We start from the raw sequence: 23753 nt of genomic DNA, 5'->3' as shown, positions 1-23753 counted from the left end.
GCACTGCAGATAGCAGACTTAAACACACCCACAATCTTAATGTGAAACAGGCCTATTTGCTTATCCTGAAGCTTCAGTCTGAGGGGTGGGCTTCAGGCTTGGAACCCATGTATGTGAAGGCCTACGGAGGCGCCTTCAGGGAACAGAGGCCAATGGACACCATGTTTTCACTCTCATCACCTGGCTCAGGTGGCCAGCAGGACCTAATAAGCTTGTGGTCCCACAGAACTGTATATATTTGCATACATTAAAAGCTGCTGCCTGAGGGTCTTGCTTCCAATCAGCCTAAATCTAGGTATGGCTATCCTCCCCTGTGGGGCGATGACAGGTCTTGACACACCCTTAATTCCTGGGAGCTATTAAAAAAATAATAGGTTGCTTGGACAATCACAAAGGCTTGAGAGACAGTCAAGAGCCAGGGTAGGGTTGAATGATAAGGTTCATCTCCTAGTCCCGTCCTCAAAACTGGGAGAGGAGACTGTTTTATCTTACACAGAGTCAAGCAAAAAGAAGAAACAAAGAAATACGTTCCAAATAAAATACAGGATAAAACTTCAGGAAAAAAACCTTAATGAAATGAAGATACATAATTTACCTGATAAAGAGTTCAAAGTAAAGGTCATAAAGATGCTCCCTGAACACAGAAAGAACCTCAACAAAGAGAAAGAAAATACAAGAAAGAATCAAAGCTGGAGAATATAACAACTGAACTGAAAAATATTCTAGAGGGATTCAACAGCAGACTGGATGAGGCAGAGTGAGAAATGGAATATTTCCTGCCATATCAGTAAACAAAGGATGTCACAGTCACCGGCCAGAAGAAATGATCGGTGAACTCAAGACAGGGCAGTGGAACTCACATAATCAGAGCAGAGAAAAAAAAAGGAAAAAAAGTGAAGATAGCTTAAGGGACTTACGGTTTGTATTACAGGGCTACCAGAAGGAGAAGAGACAGAGAAAGGGGCAGAAAACTTATCTGAAGACATAATGGCTGAAAACTTCTCTAACCTAGGGAAGGAAACGGGCATCCAGAGCCAGGAAAGCCAGGAAGCCCCAAACGAGATGAACCGAGACACATTTTAATTAAAATGTCAAAAGTTAAAGACAAGGCAAGGATCTTAAAAGCAGCAACAGAAAAACAACTTGTTAGGTACAAGGGAACCCCCATAAAACTACCAGCAGATTTTTCAGCTGAAACTTTGCAGGCCAGAAGGCAGAGGAATTTAGAGTACTGAAAGAAGAACACTTTCAAGAATACTCTACATAGCAAAGTTCTCATTCAGACTTGAAGCAGAGGTAGAGTTTTCCAGACAAGCAAAAGCTAAAGGAGTTATCACCACTAAACCGACCTTACAAGAAATGTTGAAGGGACTTCTTTATGCTGATATTACATGCAAATAGAAACCAAAAGAAAGCTGGGGTAGCTATACTTATATCAGACAAAACAGACTTTAAAACAAAGACTGTAATAAGAGACAAAGAAGGGCGTTACATAATGGTAAAGGGGTCAATCCAACAAGAGGATATAACAATTATAAATATTTATGCACCCAAGTTACGAGCACCTAAATATATAAAGCAAATATAAACAGACCTAAAATGATAAATAGAGAGCAATAAAATGAGAATAGGGGACTTGGGACTTCCCTGGTGGTGCAGTGATTAAGAATCTGCCTGTCAGTACAGGGGACACGGGTTCGATCCCTGATCCGGGAAGATCTCACGTGCCGCGGAGCAACTAAGCCTGTGCGCCACAACTACTGAGCCTGCGTTCTAGAGCCCACTTACTACAACTACTGAGCCCACGTGCCACAACTACCGAAGCCTGCGTGCCTAGAGCCCGTGCTCCGCAAGAGAAGCCACCGCAATGAGAAGCCCACACACTGCAACGAAGACCCAACGCAGCCAGAAATACATACATACATTTATTAAAAAAAAAAAAAAATAGGGGACTTTAATACCTCACTTACAAAACTAAACAAATGGGACTACATCAAACTAAAAAGCTTCTGCACAGCAAAGGAAACCATCAACAAAATGAAAAGGCAACCTACGGAATGGGAGAAAATATTTGCAAACCATATATCTGACAAGGTATTAATATCCAAAATATATAAAGAACTCATACAACTCAACAGCAAAAATACAAATAATCTGATTTAAAAATGGGAATCTGAATAGACATTTTTCCAAAGAAGACATACAGATGGCCAACAGGTACAAGAAAAGATGCTAGTTCTTTGATAATTAGATTACTGTCAAACTTGTTGGAATGACTATTATCAAAAAGATAAGAAATAACAAGCATTGGTAAGGCTATGGAGAAAAGTGAATGCTGTACACTGCCAGTGGAAATTTAAACTGGTATAGCCACTATGGAAAACAGGATGGAGGCTCCTCAAAACAGAACTACCATAGGATCCAGCAATTCCACTTCTGGGTATTTATGCGAAGAAAATGACGACACTAACTCGAAAAGATGTCTGCTCCCCTATGTTCACCGCAGCATTATTTACAATAGACAAGAGACGGAAACAACCTAGGGTCCATCAGTAGATGATGAGATAAAGAAAAGGTGGTGTATATATACACTGAAATATTATTCAGCCATAAAACAAAGAAAATCTTGCCATTCAAAACAATATGGATGGACCCTGAGGGTATTATGCTATGTGAAATATGTCAGACAGAGAAAGGCAAATACCATACGCTCTCACTTATGTGTAGAATTTAAAAACGAAAAACAAAAAACACTGAGCTCATAAATACAGAAAACAGACTGGTGTTTGCCAGAGGCAGGTGATGGGCAGCAGTGGGCAAAATGTGTGAACATGGTCAAAAGGTACAGACTTTCAGTTGTAAAATGAGTAAGTCCTGGGGAGGTGACGCACAGTATCATTATGGTTAATAACACTATACTGCATATCCGAAAGCTGCTAAGAGTAAATCTTAAACATTCTCATCACAGGAAAAAATTCTGTAACTATGCATGGCGATGGGTGTTAACTAGACTTATTGTGGTGATCATTTTGTAATATAAATTACTATTGAATCATTCTGTTGTACACGTTACATGTCAATCACACCTAAAAAAGATAATATTTTACATTTAATATTTTTTTTCTCTTAGAGCAGTTCAAAGAGAACCACGCTCTAAAATAAGCAGTGTAATTTAGGCCTAAATGCAGATGAGAATTATCTAAATACCACTACTTAAATTAATATAGTTAAGTTTAAATGGGTCAGTCACTCTTGTATAAAAGATAAAAAGACTTTTTTAAAACATAGGATACTAAATACTTTACTTTGTATTTGTGGTATAATAAGAAACATATTTTGTCTTTGACCAGGTTCTAGGCAAAGTGCTCCTAAAATCCTGGTAAGTTCTTAAATGATAGGACACTTTTTTGTTATTTGTAACATCTGAGTTTATGCTAATGAGGTGACTCAGGCTGAGTCCCTATATAGTCTGAGGACGGGGTTGGTCACCAAAAAGACCAAGTGACAGAAAGCTGGAACTTTCAGCCCCACCCATTGATCTCAGGGAAGAGGGGGCTGCTGAATAAGCTCTATAAAAACCCTTGAACAATACGATTTGACAAGCTTCGTGTTGATGAATGCATCCACATGGCAGGAGGGTGTGCACCCCAGTTCATGGGGACAAAAGCTCCTGTGCTTGGGGCTCTCCTAGACCTTGCCGTGCCCTATGTACCTCTTCATCTGGCTATTCATCTGTATCTTTTATAATATCCTTTATAATCAACTAGTAAACATAAGTAAATTTATTTTGGAGTTCCATGAGCCACTTAACAAACTACTCAAACCTGAGGTGGAGGTCATGGGAACCTGGGATTTATAGCACAGATAACAATCTATACATTTTCAATTGGTATGTGAAATGGAGCAGCCTGTGAGACTGAGCCCTTAATCTGCGGGATCTGACACCATCTCCCGGTGGATAGCATCAGAATTAAGTTAAATTCGTAGGAAACAGTCAGTGTCTGGTGAGAACTGGAGAATTACTTGGTGGTGTTGGAAAAAAAAACGGATATCAGAGTATTGAAATGTTCCAAAATATATCAAGCTTAAACAATTTTTTAAAACGGGAGTGCTATTGTTTCATGACATAATTTAATGTCATATTTAATGACATAAGTTAACATAAATTGGAATTGTGTTGGAAGAAAACATTTGTCACAGATTTTGAAATTATAATACTAAAGCTAATATGGAAAAATAAATAAGAATATAGAGAAAAGTACTTGAAAAAGGAGGGTAAAGAGAGATTAACCCTGCCATATAGCAAAACACATTAGAAAACCTTAATAATTAAAAAAAAAAGAATACAAAACTTTTTTAAAGCATAACACTGGCAATGGATAGGTAGAGCAATGGAACTGAATACAAAATCCAGAAAAATCACAAAGATATATGGCAATTAAGATATAATAAAAAGAATCTCAAATTAGTGGAAAAAAAAAAAAAGATAGATCGGTCAATAAATAGCATTGGGACATCTGGAAAAAATTAAATTGGAGCCAAGCCCTCACACCTATAATAAAATAAAAACCAAATGTATCAAATTTAAAATGTTTTTTGGATTTTTTTTTTAAAATCTTAAACGAACTGGAAGAAATCACTGGGAAATTAAAAACTTGGGGTGGTAAAGGACTTTCTGTGATCCCAAATTCAAAAGTCATAAGAGAAAATAATGATAAATCCCATGATCTAAAAAACAAAACACAACAAAACAACAAAGAAAACCCCTCTACATGACAAAGCCCATTATAAATAAAGACAAATAACAAATTGGGGGAAAACATCTGAAACATGTCATAGGAAAATGGATAATTTCTCTAATATGTAAAGAATTTCTCCAAATTAATAAAAGACTAACAACCCAATAGCAAAATGGAGAATAGGATAGAATACACAGGTTCAAGGAAAGGAAAAAAAAATCTCTAAATCATAGGAAAAAATTGTCAACTTCACTGTAAGATAAATACAAATAAAGTTATACTAACACATTTTCCGCTTATAAATTAGCAAAGATCCATTTTGATAATTTACTATGTCAGCAAAGGGAATAAGCACTGCGTATAGGAGTAGAAATTGGTACAACTTACTCTGTAGGGCAATCCTGCAGTATTAGTCAAAATTACAAATATGTATACCACTTTGAGAATGTATCTAACAAATAAACTTACACTTGGGTAAAATATTATTTTTAATGTTATTCACTGCATCACTGAGGGCAAAGAAGGATGGGCCTTTTAGGAAAGATTGGAAACAACAAAAATGTCCATTAATAGGAGTTTTGTTAAGTTATGCTATATCCATAAAACAAGTACTTTGTGGTCATAAAGAAGAATGAGGAAGTGCTTTAGCAACCAACATGGAAAGCTCTCTGAACCATACCATTTAGTGAGGGAAAAAAGAAAAAAAAGGGCAAGGGAATAGTTTGCTACCACTTGTGTGAAAAAAGAGGGAATAAAATACTATGTGTACATATTTCCTTGTATATGCATAAAATATCTCAGGAATTCTACACATATGCACCCAAATGAAAAACTTTGGATACCAATAAGAAGAAAAAGTAAACCGCAAGGGAAAAAGTGGAAGGAGACTTTTCGCCCCATACCCTTTTATAGTTTTAAAATTTTAGAGCCAAGTGAATATATGATTGAAAAAATTAAGTTTAAAAAAGTTCTCTAAAAAGCTTGTTTATTTCAAAGTATGGCTCACCTTTATCTTAAAGGTTTACTTTTATGTAAAGGTATATTATTAACAGGTATGTAAATATAACATAAGTTATTTAGAAAGAATATGTTCAATGTGAGAGAATATTTGTACTATCCTTGAAATAAAGTCTTAATAGTTCTGAACCAATCTGCTTTATTTTAATCTCAGTAGCAGGTACAACCTATAAAATAATCTAAGAAGTGTATCAAACTTGCTTTTTAACAATGTGTACTGTATCACAGTTGTTGGCTTATATCTTCAAATAAGGTGAATGAGATATATTTAACTCTTTCCTGACAGAAGATAGGAAATCCAGTTGTTAGATAAAGAATATCAGCGAGGCTTATGATTCCAAGACACAGGAGGGCAAAGATGATGGCGGGGGCTGATATACCCAATGAATGGGATAATCTAGCCTAAGCAGATTTCCAGGCAGTGTTATAGATGCCACCTGACTTCTGAACAAGGAAAAGTTCTTGGAAATTAAGTAGAAGAATTGGGTAATTAAGCCAAGAGATATTACAGAAGAGGAAGTAAAGATTGTAAGAAGTTGTATGATCATGCAATTTCAGAATATCTGAGATAAAAAGTTACAAAGGATCAGGGACTTCCCTGTGGCACAGTGGTTAAGAATCTGCCTGCCAATGCAGACAGGGGACATGGGTTCAAGCCCTGGTCCGGGAAGATCCCACATGCCGTGGAGCAACTAAGCCCGTGCTCCACAACTACTGAGCTTGCACTCTAGAGCCCGTGAGCCACAACTACTGAGCCCATGAGCCTAGAGCCCGTGCTCCGCAACAAGAGAAGCCACTGCAGTGAGAAACCCGCACACTGCAACGAAGAGTAACCCCCGCTTGCTGCAACTAGAGAAAGCCCACGTGCAGCAATGAAGACCCAACACAGCCAAAAATAAATAAATAAATTAAATAAATTAAAAAAACAAAAAAAGGTTACAAAGGATCAGAAATCAAAATGGCACTGGACATCTTGGCAACAGAAGCCTATATATAGACAACAGAGGAATGCCTTCAAAATTCTCAGTGGAAAACCACTTCAACATAGAATGTGAACTCTACCAACTTTTAAGTGTGAGGGTATATTAAAGACATTTGCAGGTAAAAAAAAAAAAAAAAAACGAAAAAAGAAGTCTCAAAATTATTCTTCCAAGCATCTTGTGGCATACTGTATTTTCCAAAAATGGCCACAGCACTATTTCCGGTCCCATATACTCTTCTAGAACCTTGCCACTCCACCATAAAGAGGAAGAGCCTATTTTCTTCCCCTTGAATCTGATCAGGACTTCTTGATTGCCTCAACAAACTGAATGAAGCAGAAGCAGAATGAAGCAGAACAAACTGCATGACTTCAGTAGCTATGTCAGAGAAGGCGAATATGACTTTCTCATAACTCGTTCAGGATGTTCACCCCAGGAGCCCAGCCGTTATGATGTGAGGAAGCCCAGGCTGCATCTAGGTATTCTAGTTGACCTCCGCAGGAAAGGCCTCTGATGAGAGCCCGCTGATGATGAGTAGAGCAGACAAGAGCTCTCCCTGATGAACCCTTCCTGAACTGAAGATCGGTGAGCAAAATCAGTGTGTTCATTGTTTTAAGCCACGCCAGCTGATGCAAAAGGTGGAGCACAAACAAGCTCTCTCTATTAGTCCCTAACCAAACTGCAGATTCACAAGGAAAATAAATGTTGTCATTATTTTAACCACAAGTTTTAGGATAATTTGTCATTCATCCTTAGTAACTGGAACATGCCGTTACTCAGGAAGCTATAGGGAGGCAGTAATGCAAGAAACTAGGAAATAGCCTGAGAAAGAAAAAAACAGGATGCAGGAAAAGGAGAATCTAACACAGGAGAGTGGGAAAGGGAAATCCCAGGATGACAGCTTTATAGCAGTTGTGGAGTAACTAATTCAGAATGGAGGGGGAAAATGGAGCAATGTCTGCAAAGAGAAAATACCGGAGCCTAGAGATTACCTGACAGGTTTGATGATGTGAAAAAACGATTTGAAAGGTATTTTTCAGAGCTGCTAAAAGATGTGGAAAATTTAAAAGATCAAAGAAAATAAAACCAATGGAAAAATCGAAGTAATTAACCCCAGAGAAAAGCAAAAAGTTATACCATCAGGGAAATATAATCATTATAAAGTACTAGGCTCAGCAGCAAGGAATATTTAGAGAGTCAATGTAATGAAAGTACCAAACATGAGTTTAAGTAAAAATCAAAAATTTCTCAGAGGATGAGGGAAAAGGAAGGTTTGTGAAAGATAAGTAAAATCCTCATCAATCCATAATAGGAAGTCAATAGATAGTATCTAAACTGAAAGAATCAAGAGATAGCAGTAATGTATATATTATTCAGAAAGATGAAGGTAAATATTAGAGAAGCAGCTTAAAATAGAAAAACACAGTTGCCTCTGAAAAGTATGAATGTATCTGTGTGTGAAGGTGGGGATGTGGAAAGCAGAGGATTGCCTTTTAACATTATTTGAATTTTTAAACTATATTTTGATTACTTAGATCAAAAGTAAATAAATGTATATACAAACTCTTTCGATATAAATATACTTACTATGGGAAAGCTGTTGAAGCAGGAGCTAAAGCTGGAGGATTCTTCCAAAACTCATCCAACAGACTCTGAATAATTTTCCCAAGATCTGAGTGCATTGTAAACTAAAAGTAACAGTAATACACGGTGATCAAATTCATCTTCAGAAAAAGATTATAAAGTCTCATTAGGATAATTTAACTGTAAAACTCAATCTTAAATCCACTTTTGCAAGTCAAGAATTAAATGAAAAGCAAAGGATATTATGTCAATTGAACATATCAGCAATCCACAACTTACAATATTTTCTTACAGAATCAATACCATAAATGAGGTTAAAAGTTTAGTTAGTCAATAATGGAGCTGAAATATTTCCACATTTCACTATTGACAATAATTTGAAGGTTCAAAGGTAAATACTGAGTACATTTAAGTTACAGTCCTTCACATTAATCAATCATATATATACATATATATATATATATATATATATGTATATATATCCTAAGAAATTTAAGGCATATTTGAATTTTATCCCTTCCTAACCACTATAAAAGATCTACTATGAACCAAAGTTCTTAACATCAACAGGTCTTCACCACTGAAAAACAAATAACCTTCAAATCAGGATTATCTATTAAATACAGTGAACATTTTTGAAATAAATTATATCATATACATACATTGTTTACTAATGGAGAGGTAACATACACTCCTTGTTTATCCACTAAGTGATGTCGTATTGGTGGATAAACACTGATCACTGGTTTTTCCTGAGGAAATTGTGGAGGAAGCAATCTGGTAAAGGTAGAACAGATTAAAAAACAAAAACAAAGACAACAAATGTGATATTATACAGTCATAATCCTAAAACAAAATTACTTAAAAGCAAATAAAATTTTCATACTTTCATTTGGATTACTCAGTAATTAGTGCTCTACTATGGTTGTTGAGTTGATCGAAAGTATACAAAAAGATACACTTTGGCAACAAGACTATAAAGTAATTCAGTAGAGTAAAACCTTCTTAATGTGGAATAAGGATACCGTGAATTATAGACTATTCTTCACACCATGCCAATTAATTGCTTTCAAACACAATATACCAAGCTATCCAAAATCTCAGCTAAAATTAGACCAGGCATTTTTATCAGGTGAACCCTAATTTAACCCAGTCTGGCTATTTAGTGGACCACAGGTTCTGGCCATATACTTTTCTTATGGCTTTCCTACTTTTGAAATACTGCCAAGAATTATTTCATTATATACTGAATTTTTTAAAGAGTTAAGTGGATAAAATGGGAAGCGCTAGGATTGGAACAGTGTAGCTGTCATCATGCCTTGGTTCTATAGGGCTCTCTTCTAAATGTCTCAATTAACACATCTCTCCCAACTTTGAGGTCAATCACATGGTTTCAAGTAAATAACAGTAAATTCTCAATACAAAAAATAAAAAGAGTAAAAATCTTAACCTTTTTTGAACTACTACAAATTTAAAAGAATTTTTAAAAAGTCTTCAAAAATGAGAGTTTACTGGACATGGAACCCTGTTTTCCAAATCTCTAAAACTCAGACAAGTATGTCCCTTTAAATTGCCACTCTGTTCCCCTTGTGGCTCAGAAAACTATTTGTTGGCAACATTGTCAAGAAGAAAACTGGGTCCTCGTCGGCTTCTCCTACCTAGCTCTACCTAAGGCATGTGATGAGAGATAAAACTACTTCATTTATATGGTTAAAGATGTTAAACTAGTTTGGTAAAAAAAGAGCAATGAATGGCCTTTAGACCCCAACCAATGTGGGTTTCTCTCCCCACTACACTATTCACCACCTATTTGTCTGTAATTTGTTCCAAGTTGCAGGGCTGCTGTGATGATTCAGAAACTCCCATATATCAAGATAACACAGCATAATGGTTGTCACTGTTATACAGTCAAGCTTTAATCCACCCATTCAGCTAGGATTTAACAAGGCCTCCTATGTGCAGGCACCATGCTGGGCAATGAGGATAGGACGATGAACAAGTGTGGTTCCTATCTTCAAGTTAAGCGCCTTTTTACCTCACCCAAACACTCACTCTAGTTGCTAGCCACCTGAGGCAATCTGAGGTAACAACTTAATTCTTTCATGCTGAAGACTAATAACTGCACTTAAGGCTAAATGAGTACTTCAGCAATCACTTTGTCCAACCTTTCCTCTTTATAACTTAATAACCTCATGATTACATTTTCAACTTAATTTTTTTTTTCTTTAAAAATAATTAGCAGATCAAATTCAGTCTTGAACTTTCTGGTTGACGTAGTATATGTTGCCGAAAACTAGAATACTTTCACTTACTTCTGATGTAAAAGTGTCTATATCTCTAATGGTTTTCCACACATGATCCCTTTGAGTGTTTGTCATTATCATTCTTACTCTTTCAGCCTACCTCCAGCTTAGACTTTAGTGCAAAACAACAAAAACGATTACGTCTTTTTATTACGTTTCCTCTTTTACAGTTTCTTACAGCAATATCTATTACAATGATGTCTTTAAAATTTTTTTATTTCACAAAATTGTAAGTTTAATAAACTATAGTTACTAGAAAGGGAAATAAATACTAGAAAGGGAATAAATTCACTTTTAAACAGTTTACTTCTAATAATAGCTAAGAAACAAAATAATAAAAAGATTTTAAAGTCCTATTACATGAAAAAATAGGATACAATTCTACTCACATATTAATGTTAATTGTCAGGTTGTTTACGGTGAATGGCAACCTGTATTCCACATCTTTCTGTATTTCAGCTATACTGTAGGAGAAAATTTGAGAAAAAAAATTTATCTAAAGTTATAAAAACCATTAATGTTAAAAACAAATGTTAAATATTTTTAGAGGCTACTAAAACTACTTTATTTTAATAATAGAATTTAGATGGCCAATATAACTTGCATCTTGAGGGGAAAATGATCATGTTTATCGAATAAGCAGGCAATACTATTCTGAGATATGGGCGGGGTGGTTGCTGAGAGGGGGAATTAGATGGTGAGGTAAAGAGACAAAGAAAAACTCTTGTATTAGTGCTAGATCGATCTACTATCACTTTATCTAATTCATCCTTAGTAGAAGCAATTGTGAGCCCTCTAGTTAAAACAGGTCAGCAAGACATCTGGGTTCTGATTATAATTCTGCTATTGCCCAGCTGTATAGACAGCTGGGGAAGCCTGGGCCTTAAGAGCTTAAACTTAGAAGTCTGGATGAGATGTCTCCTACAGTCTTATGATAGAGACCGCTGGCTGCTTTTCGAAACCAAATACGCCCCTTCTTCCTAAATAAGAGAAGCCTGATTTTATTCTGAGTAGCAATGTTCTAACTTTTCTTGCAGCAAGTTGTTGCTATAGACTTAAGTTCCAGTCAATAAAACATAGAAAAGTTGTGAGGTGGCATTTCCAGGAAAGCATCTTAAAAGGGAACAAAAAAACTGGTATCAGTCCATTTGCCCTTCCAGCCTGGCCCTGACAGCTGAACTTCTAACAGCCATATTAGACCAGGAGTGACCCTGAGAGTGGGAGCCATACACTAGGGAGAGCTCAGCAGGAAGAAGTAGCTTGGGTCCTTGATGGCTATGGAATTGTCAAACTGAATTTCTTGTATGCAGAGAAAAAGAAACTTTTATCACATTTAAGTTACTATTTTGGGAGTCTTTGTTACTAGCAGCTGAATATAAATGCCAACTCGTTTAAGTCCCATATACTTTAACATTCTACATTTAGAATTTTATTTTTAATTGCAGGCATGCAATTATTACAGTTATAATCTACCAACCAAACCTTCTGGGGGATCACTTGGAATGCTAACCAACATTCATAATCTTTCCAAAGGGAAAAATGTTAAGTAGTATTAATGACTTAACGCTGAAAGGAAGCCTAATATCCAAATGGACATGAAACTTTTTCAAGCATAAATACCTTTGAAAGATCTAGCAATTACGTAATTTACTTTTTGTTCTTTTGGTTGCTTCAATTAGTAGCTTTAGAAAACCTCTTATTTTCCTCATTTTCTTTTTTGGACTATGACTTTTTTTTGCCTTCTGATAAAAATCTAGCCTCTCAAATATGTAAATTTTAGGTAACTTGAAAGGTTCAAAAGTGTTGGGATGGAGTTATGGAGAAATCATAGATGTCTCCTCTGACATCCCATGGAATGAGGTTATGACTGAAGAGAAGAAATGGTTGAGAAAAGACTCAAGAAGATATTCAATATTAGGACTAACACAATTTTTATGGAAGTTTCTCTTTGGGGATCAAGTTTGGACTAGGATACCAACAGCCTTCTCAGTTGTATAAACATTATGTAATCAATAAAATGGCTTAAGCTTTTTATTCCTCCTTGTTATCTTAGGACCCTAAGGTGTCCAATGCTTTAAGGGAATACTGATCACAAAAGTATCCACCAGTTCAAAGCCAAGTGGAGCATCTTAGTGATTAAGAGCACGACCTCTTAAATTAAGCTTCTGGGATCAAATCCTCTACCATTCACTTGTGTGATCATGGACGACTTATTTAATCCGTCTAAGCCTTATCTCTCACACGGTAAATGCAGATGTTAAAAATACCCATCTACCTAAAACAGTTGTTAGATTAAGTGAGATAATGCATGTAAAGCCCTCCCCACATAATACCATAATAATTGTTCAATATGTTAGCTATTATTAAATAAGCATTTAGAACACACATCTAAATTGGAGCCCGTGTAAATTTGTAATACTAAAGTTTTAACTCATTTTTTCAGACACTGTATTTTTATAGAAAACAAAGTGAATTTGATTAAATTGATTTTTACTTAAATCATTGGCTAGAAGTGTTCAATTCACTGTTCCCATAATTATGTTCTTGACATTTATTAAAATTTTTGACAAGTTTCCTCCACAAATGAGGTATCAAAAATAACTAAAGGTAAAAAAAAAAACAAACTAAAGGTAATATTTGTAATATTAATGAGAGCTAAACCATCATTAACAAATTCCAAAACAACAGGTTAATCAAGGAAATTGATGGGGTTCAGGACACGCTACCCTTAAATGTGGCACCTTGGCATCTTGAATATTTTAAGCTGAAGGAGTATGAGAAAATAGCAGAAACAGGAAGGTTACTCTGACCTCCTCCCCCCTCACCCTTCTTCCCTGAAACAGGTCATAAAACCTCATTAAGAGGTGCCCTCCCCATGCCAAGAGGAAAGGAGCATCCTTATCTCAGAAGACACAGGGACACCAAGAAGAATCCTAACAAACCGGCCTTGCTATGTCATCATTGTACCCTGCAACCACATGCCCCCTGCCCCGTTTCCTACAATTACAGGCATACTTCACTTTATTGTGCTTCATAGATATTGCCCTTTTCTTTTCCCTTTTTTTTTTTTTTTTTAACAAATTGAAGGATGGTGGCAATCCTGCATAGAGCAAGTCTATTGGTGCCATTCTTCCAACAGCATTTGCTCGCTTCATGTTTCTGTGCCACATACTGGTAATTCTTGCAATATTTTAAACCCTCCATCAGCAGAAAGATTGTGACTCGCTGAAAGCTCAGATGACAGCATTTGTTAGCAATAAAGTATTTTTAATTAAAATATATACATTGTTTTTTAGACATAATGCTATTGCACACTTAACAGACTACAGTATAGTATAAACATAATTTTCATATGCACTGGGAAACCAAAAAATTCATGTGACATGCTTTACTGCGATATTTGCTTTATTGAGGTGGTCTGGTACTGAACCCGCAATATCTCCAAGACGTGCCTCATACCCCTTAACCCATTATATTCCTCCACAACTGTCCACTCTTCATCAAACCCAGCATAAAATACTCAGGTCTGTTTCTTTGGGTCTTCATTTCCTTTTGAAGGCCCCCCTGATACGTAAAACTCACATTATTTAAATTTCTATGCTTTTCTCCTGTTAATCTGTCTTTGTCAGTTTAATTTTCAGACCCAGCCAGGGACCCTAAGAGCAACAAGGAAAGCTTTTTCCTCCTCTACACTAGCTGTGTTAGACAAAACGGCAGATATTTGTTCTACTTAATTAAAACAAGAATCATTCCCTGAATCTTTATCACAAATTTATTTTGAATTTTTTGCTATTTTCAAATAACTCTAAAAAAGTTATTCCAAAAATAATTCATTCTCATTAGAAAAAACATTATTTTTCCAAATCAGCAAATGTTATTTTACAATATTTTTAAATGGCTGCATAATGTTCTAGTATATTGTTAAACTACTCCGTACTATTAGGTATTGAAACTGAGCAGAACCCTATGGGACTCCTGGGCATGGAAGCCTTTCTGTGTCCACCGTTTCTTGTTTGTAGGGAATAGACTCCAGCCTCCATTACCTTCCCTGAATTCTAAAGGGCAGATTCGAACAGTTGCTAATCAGGGCAGGGAGGGGATGCAGAGACAAGGGAGGAGACCACCTGAGGCCAAATTAAAGGAGTGCAGGCCCTGAGCACACCCTGATCCTTATTAGCAACTCAGCCCTTGAACCACTGCTATAAAACTCTTCACCAAATCCTCCCAGGTTGGGACACAGTTTCTCAGGGCATGAGCCTGCTGTGTCCCCATTTGCCTGGCAAAGCAATAGAGCTATTCTTTTCTACTTCTTCCAAAACTCTGCCTCCGAGATTTGATTTGGCACTGGTGCACAGAGGCTGTGTTTTTGGCATCAATATTTAGATTGTTTCCAAGTTTTACTACTATAAACCATACTTTGATAAACATTCTTACAGCCATATAGCCATATCTTTATGCTGGCAGGTAAGTACTCTTTGGATGTAAACACACATACACACACACTTTGAAGTAATACTGTAATCACACCAGAGAAAATTTAAATAGCCTTCCATTAATAATTTTATTTTCTAGGTTCTCTGAGAGCAGTGAATTACTATGGCTTTACTTCAGTGACTCTGAATCAGTTTGGGACTAAAGAAAGCTGAAACAACAGAAAACTTTGTCAGAATGTGTGATTAATGGGCATCCACATTTCTTTAACAGTCCCTAAAACTGTAAACAAACAGATCTTGAAATGCAAGAGAGACACTAGTTATGGTTAAAAGATTCCTTTTATAGAACAATCATTTATCTCCTTACTTTGTATCCTGTGTAAACTGGTATTTTGTAACTAAGACTAGGTTCAACTGAACAGCTACCATATATCCAGCATCTTCCAAGGAAATGGAAATAGTGTGGTCTTTGCTCTGATGGGGCACACAGCACATCAAGTGACTGAAAAAGAGCAATTCAAGATACTGATTTCATGCATCTCCGGCAGGGTTGGGTAGCTCAACGGAGGGTTTTTAGGTGATCCTTTCCAATAAAGGGTTTAGATGCTTCAAAACAGTAGATGAAGGTTAGACAATTTCTCTTTCCCATCCCATTTTCTCCAGGAAATATCAAAACTGACTTTTAAAAAGCAAATCTGTAACAGTGCTGGAAAGCAAATAGGACCATAAACTGACAAGAAACTTTGAGGAATCTTAGAAAGATAAAAAAAGATGGGATTAGATTTAAGGAAAAGATCAGTGTTAAAAAAAAAAGAAAAGAAAAGAAAGACAGGAACTAATGACGACCCAAAACATAAGACCAGAGCAAAGTAGGAGCAGTCTGAAGGTCCTCCAAGCCCTTGAACAGATTCAACGCAAACCGGAGGGTGGAGGGTGGGGCAGGAGCGCCTCTCAGGGCGGAGTGCGGGGACACGTGGACCAGCAGGAAGCTAGAGCACTCTCCTGGTGCCCTGCTTGTTCCAACCAGCGGGCAGCGGTAACATCTGCCCCCTGAATAACACGGGATGTAGCCTCTAAGGTGGCAGTGGCTTAGGAAACTACTGACTCCCACAAAGCCTCCATTTCCAAAAGACAGCTATCAGCTTGGCCCGTAACAAAGCGAGTCATTCTTCTTCACCTATCACCTGAGGCAGGCTATGAGAAACAGAATTAAATATCTACAAACAAGTCAACCAGGAATCTCAAATACAGAAAAGGTTTGAACAAAACAAAACCATGCAAGGCATGCACCAAACTCAACGAGCCCCAAACACAAAACTTCAAGGAAACAGAGTTAAATGAGCCAACAGAAGACTCTCAATTTGTATAATATCCTCAGAGGAACAAAAGAAATAGCCCTTGTGTTACCGAGTCCAAGCTCGAACTCCGCGCTGCACAACAAGCCAATAAGTTGAGAGACGAGTTGTTGGGGTAAGGAATAGCGACTTCATTTGGAAGGCCAGCAGATCAAGAAGATGGTGCCCCCAAAGAACCATCCTGCCTGAGTTAGAATTCGGGCTTCTTTTGTACTAAAAGGGGAGGGAGTAAGGCCAAACATTTCCTGTTTCCGGTCAGCCTCCGGAGGGGATGTGTTAATTTCTTCCCCCCTGCAGTCATTCACACATGGGCCTGTCAAGATGTTTCCTGTGAGCTAAACAAAGGTATTTTAGCTTAATGCTCTTAACCTGGGAGGCAGGGCGCCCAGAGATGTGCCATTACGTATAATGGCAGCTAACAGGCAACACCCATTTAGTGATTAACTTGTAACAGAACACAAAGGTTCTTCCCTATTAACACTTGCACCCACTCACACACTCACTCACACACACACACACACACACTGGTTGATATGAAAATGAATAATTAAGAAACTGGAAATTTAAAATAAATAGCTAAATAGCTCAAATAGATGGTTCAGTGCTCTGCTTGGAAGACGCTTCATACTGTATCCTTCTCTTGGAGAATACTGACGCACTGTAGCATATTAAAGGCTTTTAGAAATTCTAGAGTACTCGATTTTGTTTTCCATGTCTGTTTGACATGAACCACTTATTTTACAGTATTTGTTGAACAGTGTTCTGTAGAAGACATTGGATCATGACAGAGACGTGCAAAGAGCTATAGGAACACAGAGGAAAGAACCTAACGTAAACAGGGATGGGGGTGGTGGGGTATTCGGGGTAAAAAACAGTATCTGAGCTACATTGAAAAGTCAAGTAAGAGTTAACCTCAGGAAAGAGAATCGGGGAAATGAAGTGTACATTCTAGACAGAGGAAACACAATTAGGAAAGCTTCAGTAGGAAATAATAACTCTAAGAGTCTCCGTATCCTTTGCCCTACAGAAACTTCACATTGTGTCTGCAGACACGTTTCCATCAGTCACGTCACCACCTTGTGTGACAACCAGGCTTTAAGCTAAGGAGGCTGGCAAGAGTTAGGAAGCTACTAAAAGGAATAACATGGTCAAATTCAAATTTTAAAAAGATGACTCTGGCACCCATGTGGAAGAAAAAAGTAAGGGAACAAGACTGCAGGCAGAGAGAATAGTTACAGCCCAGGGGCAGCAGGGATGACTAAGTGAGAACAGGATGACCAGGCTTTTGGCGTAGGTGAGCAGGCAGTGGAGACAGCTTGGAAGGAGCTCAGAGGGAGGAGGGGAGGAGGGGAGGAGGAGATGTGGTTGGATTCACCTGGCAATGGAGAAATGATGACCTGGGTGGTAACGTTTTTTAAAAAGCAGGTATGGACTGATATGACTAGAGGGAAAATTACCTAGAGACACAGCCCTTGAGTGTTACGATCTATTTAGGAAAAATTTTAAATGGTAACATGCTTTATTGTGTCATATACTCTGCAATTATAACTTTTAATCACTGGTTAGAGACTATATGATTTAATGTATCAAATTAAAATTCACTTAATTATGGGACCGTTTGATATACATAACTTTTAAGTTCACTATAAGAGTTCAAATTTATAGTCAAAATATTGACATTTTGTAGGTTTCTGTAGCTTCAACAGGCTAAGGCACAGCAGATTCTGATAGAATTTTTTATTGCAACAAGTCAAGGTGATTTTCTTCCACAAGAAAACTTTACTCTCAAATACCTTTAAGAGTCAGAAAGGTACATGAATGAAGGCAGTTGCTTGTAGTACAAAAGGGTGTGATTGCGAACTGGTAAAATGGAGAAGGGCGGCCCAGTAAATAGGACAGCTACTCTTAAGCTGAAAGCAAGCACTGTTATGTGGGAACTGTTGCCAGATCTTTCTATTTTAAAAGAAAAGTTGGAGAGGGCAAAGGCTATATGGGAAATCTCTGTACCTGCTGCTCGCTCAACTTTGCTGTGAACCTAAAACTGCTCTAAATAATAAAAACTATTTTTTAAAAGTTGGGAATTTGGATATTTTAATGAAAAATCTCAAATTATGTTGACAACAGATCCATTAAAAAAAAAGTACAACACTAGACAGGTTAAAACATATACACATATCCTCTCATTACAAACTTTCTGTGTTATCAAGTTTGCATGTGAGTCCTTATGAGCTGACAGTAAAAACTACAGAAAGAAAGGTTTGGAATCTAGGCTTACTAAGAAACCCATGAGTTTACAGGAGACAGCCTTATACCTGGGAGCAGGGGATTAAACTTAACAGCTATAGGGTAGAAAATTATACAACAGCAGACTCTCCAAAGATGTTATAAGGCTTTTTAAAAAAATTTGGGTAATCAGAAAGAATATCCAAGGACTGGCAACAAAAGAAGATTTCAAAACAATTTTTAAAAACTATGAGGTTGGCACTATTATATTTAAGACACAAAAATAAAGTAATTGGCATTTACAGAGTACTTACTGTGTGTCAGATAACATTCTAGTTTCTTTACATGGATTGTCTGAAACCTTTCAAAATGAAATCTTACATTTCATTTGTGAAGAAAAGAACTCTCTGGAATGGACTTGCTTTCTGAATGGAAAGACAGAAGTAGTCCTGCCAGAGGCAAATGAGCTGTAGGCTTGTGAGCAATTCATAAACAATAAGCTGGCTAGATCCATGTAGGCTAAGAGGCAAAGGTTCCAGGCACACTGATTCTATGCAGTGGAAAGAAGGAATACAATCTGTTGCCTGTTTACTGTGTGTCAGATACTCTAATCAATGTTTATATATATTACTTAAATACCAACAATCCTGCAGAATAAAAATCACAATTCCTGATTCTACAGATGGGAATTGGAACTCAGTTCACCTAAGTCATGTTGCTTTTCCCAATGTCAATAATTTTTGCTTGTTTGCATTTATGTTCCTCAAATTCATTTTGTCTACTATCTCATACCAGAGTGAAAAAGAAAGCAACTCTGATAAAAATAACTCCCAAATTAGATTTTCTGATTAAATATAAAATAAAAATAGCACCAGAATTACCACATAACTAACTGATTATTAAAATGGAGAAGTCCTTTACTTGAGAGAGTTGATCTCCCTAAGTAAAAGGTAACAAAGAAAGAGTACTATTAGTATAACTTTGAATTTATATAGTTAATTACAGATAACAATTACCATTTACAACACAGCTCCAGGTTGTTCCTTCAGAGCTAAGGAAATAAAATAATAAAGAAGCTAATTAACTGTAGATACTGTGAGAGTTAAAAGCAGGATAGTGAGGATGGTAACTGTTGAGCTACCATCAGATTTTAGTATTTTCTGATTGCAGGTTCAATGCAGGGAGATACTTAACAGCTTCACTTCTGAAGAATCTTTAAATACTGGGATTAGTGAGTATCACTTGGGGTAGTTTCAGCTGCAAGTATCAATAATTGAAAAAACAGGCCGAAAGTGTCTTAAACAGTGAGGGGTTATTTGTATGTATAATACAAATGTATATGTATCGTATAATCTTATACAGCAAGAAGTCTGGAGGAAGGAAGTTTCCAGATCTGGTTAATTCAGCATCACAATATTATCACAGACTTTCCATCTTTCTACTCTACCACATTCAGTAGTCAGTCTGCTTCCTTCATGATCCAAGCAGTTCTAGATGTCCCATGTAACACAACAATATCCAAAACACAAAGAAGCACTTCCTCTTAGACGCTTCTATTACTAAGAAAATGTTTTGAGCAGCTCCCCAGCAGACTTCTTCTCCAACCCCACTGACTAAGATTAGGTCAAGTGTCTTGCTTCCACAATAACTAGCAGTGGGAATGAGACCATCATCATTGGCGTAAACAATCATTATTTACCTAAGCAGGTTGAAAGAGCACAGCCTCCATTAAATAATTAGTCTGGCAGACCAGGAACCCATATAAAAACAATGTTCTTCCAAGAAATCAGAAGAAATGGATTTAGATGGGAAATCAACAGTGTCTCTTAGAGTGAGCTTCTTTAGGAAGTAAAAGAAACAACAGAATTAGTTCTACTCCTGCCCATAAAGTCAGGAATTTTAGTGGTAAATTGAATACTGTGATGACTGTTACTTAGAAGGTGGAATAAAATTCTTGAGCCTAGTAATCTACATAACTTTGTTTCCATTTTCGTAGCAGACAAACGTGTTATTATATTTTGGATAAACACTTTTTTAGTCATCATTATGACAGTGTCCCATTTGCCCTGCCTTACCAGTAAGACTTAGATGAGGAATAAATACACATAAAATTCAGCTAACCTTTAGGAGAGGCCTGAGGAAGATGAGGAGGTAGGAATTTCTTAAGGTAACTAAAAAGAAGCTTACGTTAATTAGAGAAAGGGAATTAAAGAGACTCTTTCCTGAAGTGGGATTTTTTTTAAAATTATAAGGAGTTGGAAGGTAGATGAGAGAATGGGGTGGGGAAAGGTTATTGAGGAGACGAAAAGAAGTCAGACGCTTTCACGGCCAAGAAAGAGCTACTGACCCTGTATTTGGAGAAGGGATAGAGTATTAAACATGAGGCAGGTGGGCAGCATGCAACAAGATATTAATACTCATAACTGAGGAAGTTTTGTATTATTCATTAAAATACCGTTCGAAACATTCTTTGAACTTTTACGAAGTGCACCTTCAGAATAACCAATCGCAGTGTCTTTTTGTACAAAAATCTTTAAGCATAAGTTGTAGTATTGAATTTGGTTACTCAAGCAACATATTGTCAGATACTGCACACATACATCATTTTTACCAGCTAGTTTTAAAATGTATGTCATGAGTTAAAAGGGCAGACTTAACAAGAATAGGTAGATGACATTTTTTCTGGGATCATACCATTCTTTGAAAAATGGAAGTACATGACCTCCTTAACTGTCACCAGAATTATCCAAGTATAGTTTATAAATGTGAAATATTTCAATAAAAACTTCAAATATTTTTATAAAAGAACTTAAAAGAATCAAGTACTTAAAGTTTGCTGTTCATAAAACACTACAAATATGTAGATAATATCACATGTCTGATTATGTCCATAATTTCTGGCTCAAAAAATAACAAATAAAATACATCCCTTCCAAAAAAAAAAAAATACATCCCTTCTGCATTTGACTCAGAGTATTTACCGATCCTCTTAAGCCAATTCCAGAACTCCTTAGATTAGCAATTCCTGCCTTAGAATCTCACCTTATTTGGAAGGCCAAAAAAATAAACAATAAATTTCACATCAATCGCTTTCCTTATTTACCAGCCTTAGCAGCAAGGGACTTTGGAATATTTGAAAAATTCAGCTCCAACCTCAAAGAATAAAAATTTACCAGCAGTGAGAATATCTAACAGAATATACTAAAGGCTTAAAAGCAATTAATTCCAAAAGTATGGTTCTAAAAAGTATTTTGGCAATAGTAGTACTAGCATAGTATACAAACAGTCTTCCAAGGTGATGCCTTCTAAGGAGACAAACTTCCGTTGTTTGTTAAAAAGGAGTCACCTTAATAAGCATATTTTGTAAAAGTAGCTCTTACAGGTTAGTAGAGAACACTATTTGGACTAAGATTGACTTGTAAGAACTCTATGAACTTAATTTTCCAAAAAGAAAGCCACCATTAAATCAAATACCATGCCATTCTTTCCTGTTTAATACCACAAATTCTCACCTTTCTAAAGTTCTCAACAAGCAGAACAATTGAGACAAAGAACCAAGAAACACCTGAAGTTCAATCAGTAACAGGCCTCATTTTAGCCAAACTCATTTTGCAGTGATTTTTTCTTTTAACACTATATCTAATTTAAAACTATTCTACACTATAACTTGCTTGGGAAAAAATCCTTAGTGTAACAGATAAAATGGCTCCCAGTAGTTCCTTCCACAGGAATTAATCAATTTTAATATCTCTGAATATATATATTTCAAATGTATGAAAAGTCTATTAAGATGTTGACACCTTTACATTAAAATGTGCTGACACTCATGTAAATATACTTGCATAATTCATATACTAAAAAGAGGCAGTTCTAATTTTTGAAAACCACTAGAGGTCACAGATTTTTGCAATATAACGGGCTGCAGCAAACCAGTTTACAATAAAAACAGTTGAATTCATTTGAATTGCAAAATATTTCTAATCTGACCACGCTGAAAATGAACAACTCATACAACGCCAAGAGAACAATCAAGATGACTCTAAGGCAATTCCTGAGTGTGGGAACAAGAACAACAAAGTGAGAAATGAACAGAGACTGATAGTTGCCAGCTCGGGGGAGGTGGTTAGAACAGGGTAAATCTTCTATTAGAGACTTCAGAGGATTGAGTATGTCACTCCCAGAGAAGAACTCACTGGTGAAAACTGTCTTCCCTTTTCTTTAATGTTGAAAGTTTTTTTTTTTTTTTCAAAAATGGTCCACTATTTGTGAAACTTGGAGATTACTCTTCACGATTCTTTTTACCCAAGTACAGAATTTTAACAATTCTGCCAACGCGGCAAACAGGTGGGCAAAGGGAAAGATTAGTGAGGAAGCCGGGCAAAGCAAGGCATATTGGAGACAGACTATGAGACAGATTACAGTCAGCAGCGCTGGGTCAGGAGGGACGAGCAAATCGGAATTAGAGGAGCTGAGCGGTGGTGGGGCGGGACGGAGGGAAGGAGGGCCCGGAAGAAAATCCTGAACGTGGCTCAGGGATGGGAGAGCAAGCGTGAGAGCCAGGACGAAGGGAGGTAGGTCAAAAGGCGGCAGCTGGCGGGAGTCGGCCTGAGGAGCTGCGAGTGTGGTTAGGACCAGCCCGCCCTCCCGCCCTACTTTTTCTTCCTGTCGGAGAGGCAGCGACCAGTCACCTGGAGTGGGAGTTCCGGAGGGACTCGATCAGCCGCTGCTTCTGCTGTTGGAGGCTGGTGAGACCACCGGGGGACCCAGCCGCGGAGGAGGAGGCGCTCTTGGTCAGGGGAAAGAGCCAGCTCATCCTCCACGGGTCCCCGGGCCCGAGGCCCTAGAAGGCTCTGGCCTGCTTCTCCCAGCTGCTCAGCCCGCCGGTTCTCCAGCGACAGAGGAGGAGAGGGCAGGGACGCCCCAGCCCAAGTGCTGGGGAGCCGCGTCTTCTCTAAGCAATCCCGGCCGGGGGTCCTCGGGGTCAGGCGGGCATGCTCTGACTGCGGACAGCTGGAGACAGGAAACTCGCCTCCCGGGACCGGCAGTCCTACCTTCACGGCCCCGACGCCCCAACCAGTCAGGACGCCTGACCGCCTAACTCTCCACCACCCCAGCTTCC

At 37.4% G+C, this 23753-nt stretch overlaps 1 protein-coding gene across 3 annotated transcripts in view; it reads right to left on the bottom strand.

The window, feature by feature from the left end:
- VPS37A (VPS37A subunit of ESCRT-I) overlaps nt 1–23746 on the bottom strand; it is a 38149-nt gene extending 14403 nt beyond the window's left edge. The window contains exons 1-4 of one of the 3 annotated variants that reach the window (XM_082374809.1): nt 23323–23746; nt 11013–11087; nt 8983–9097; nt 8324–8424 (exon numbers count right to left, since the gene is read on the bottom strand). In XM_082374809.1, the coding sequence (XP_082230935.1) occupies nt 8324–8424; nt 8983–9097; nt 11013–11087; nt 23323–23447 (416 nt within the window). In that variant the 5' untranslated portion in view covers nt 23448–23746. The remainder of the gene's footprint in view (nt 1–8323; nt 8425–8982; nt 9098–11012; nt 11088–23322) is intronic. The other 2 variants (XM_082374808.1, XM_082374810.1) reach the window with 2 other exon arrangements.
- Between the last annotated feature and the right edge of the window lie 7 nt (nt 23747–23753).

The sequence above is a fragment of the Balaenoptera borealis genome (genome assembly GCF_965194805.1).
Source record: "Balaenoptera borealis genome assembly, chromosome: 21".
Lineage (NCBI taxonomy): Eukaryota > Metazoa > Chordata > Mammalia > Artiodactyla > Balaenopteridae > Balaenoptera > Balaenoptera borealis.
This window is presented reverse-complemented; position numbering and strand designations above follow the sequence as displayed.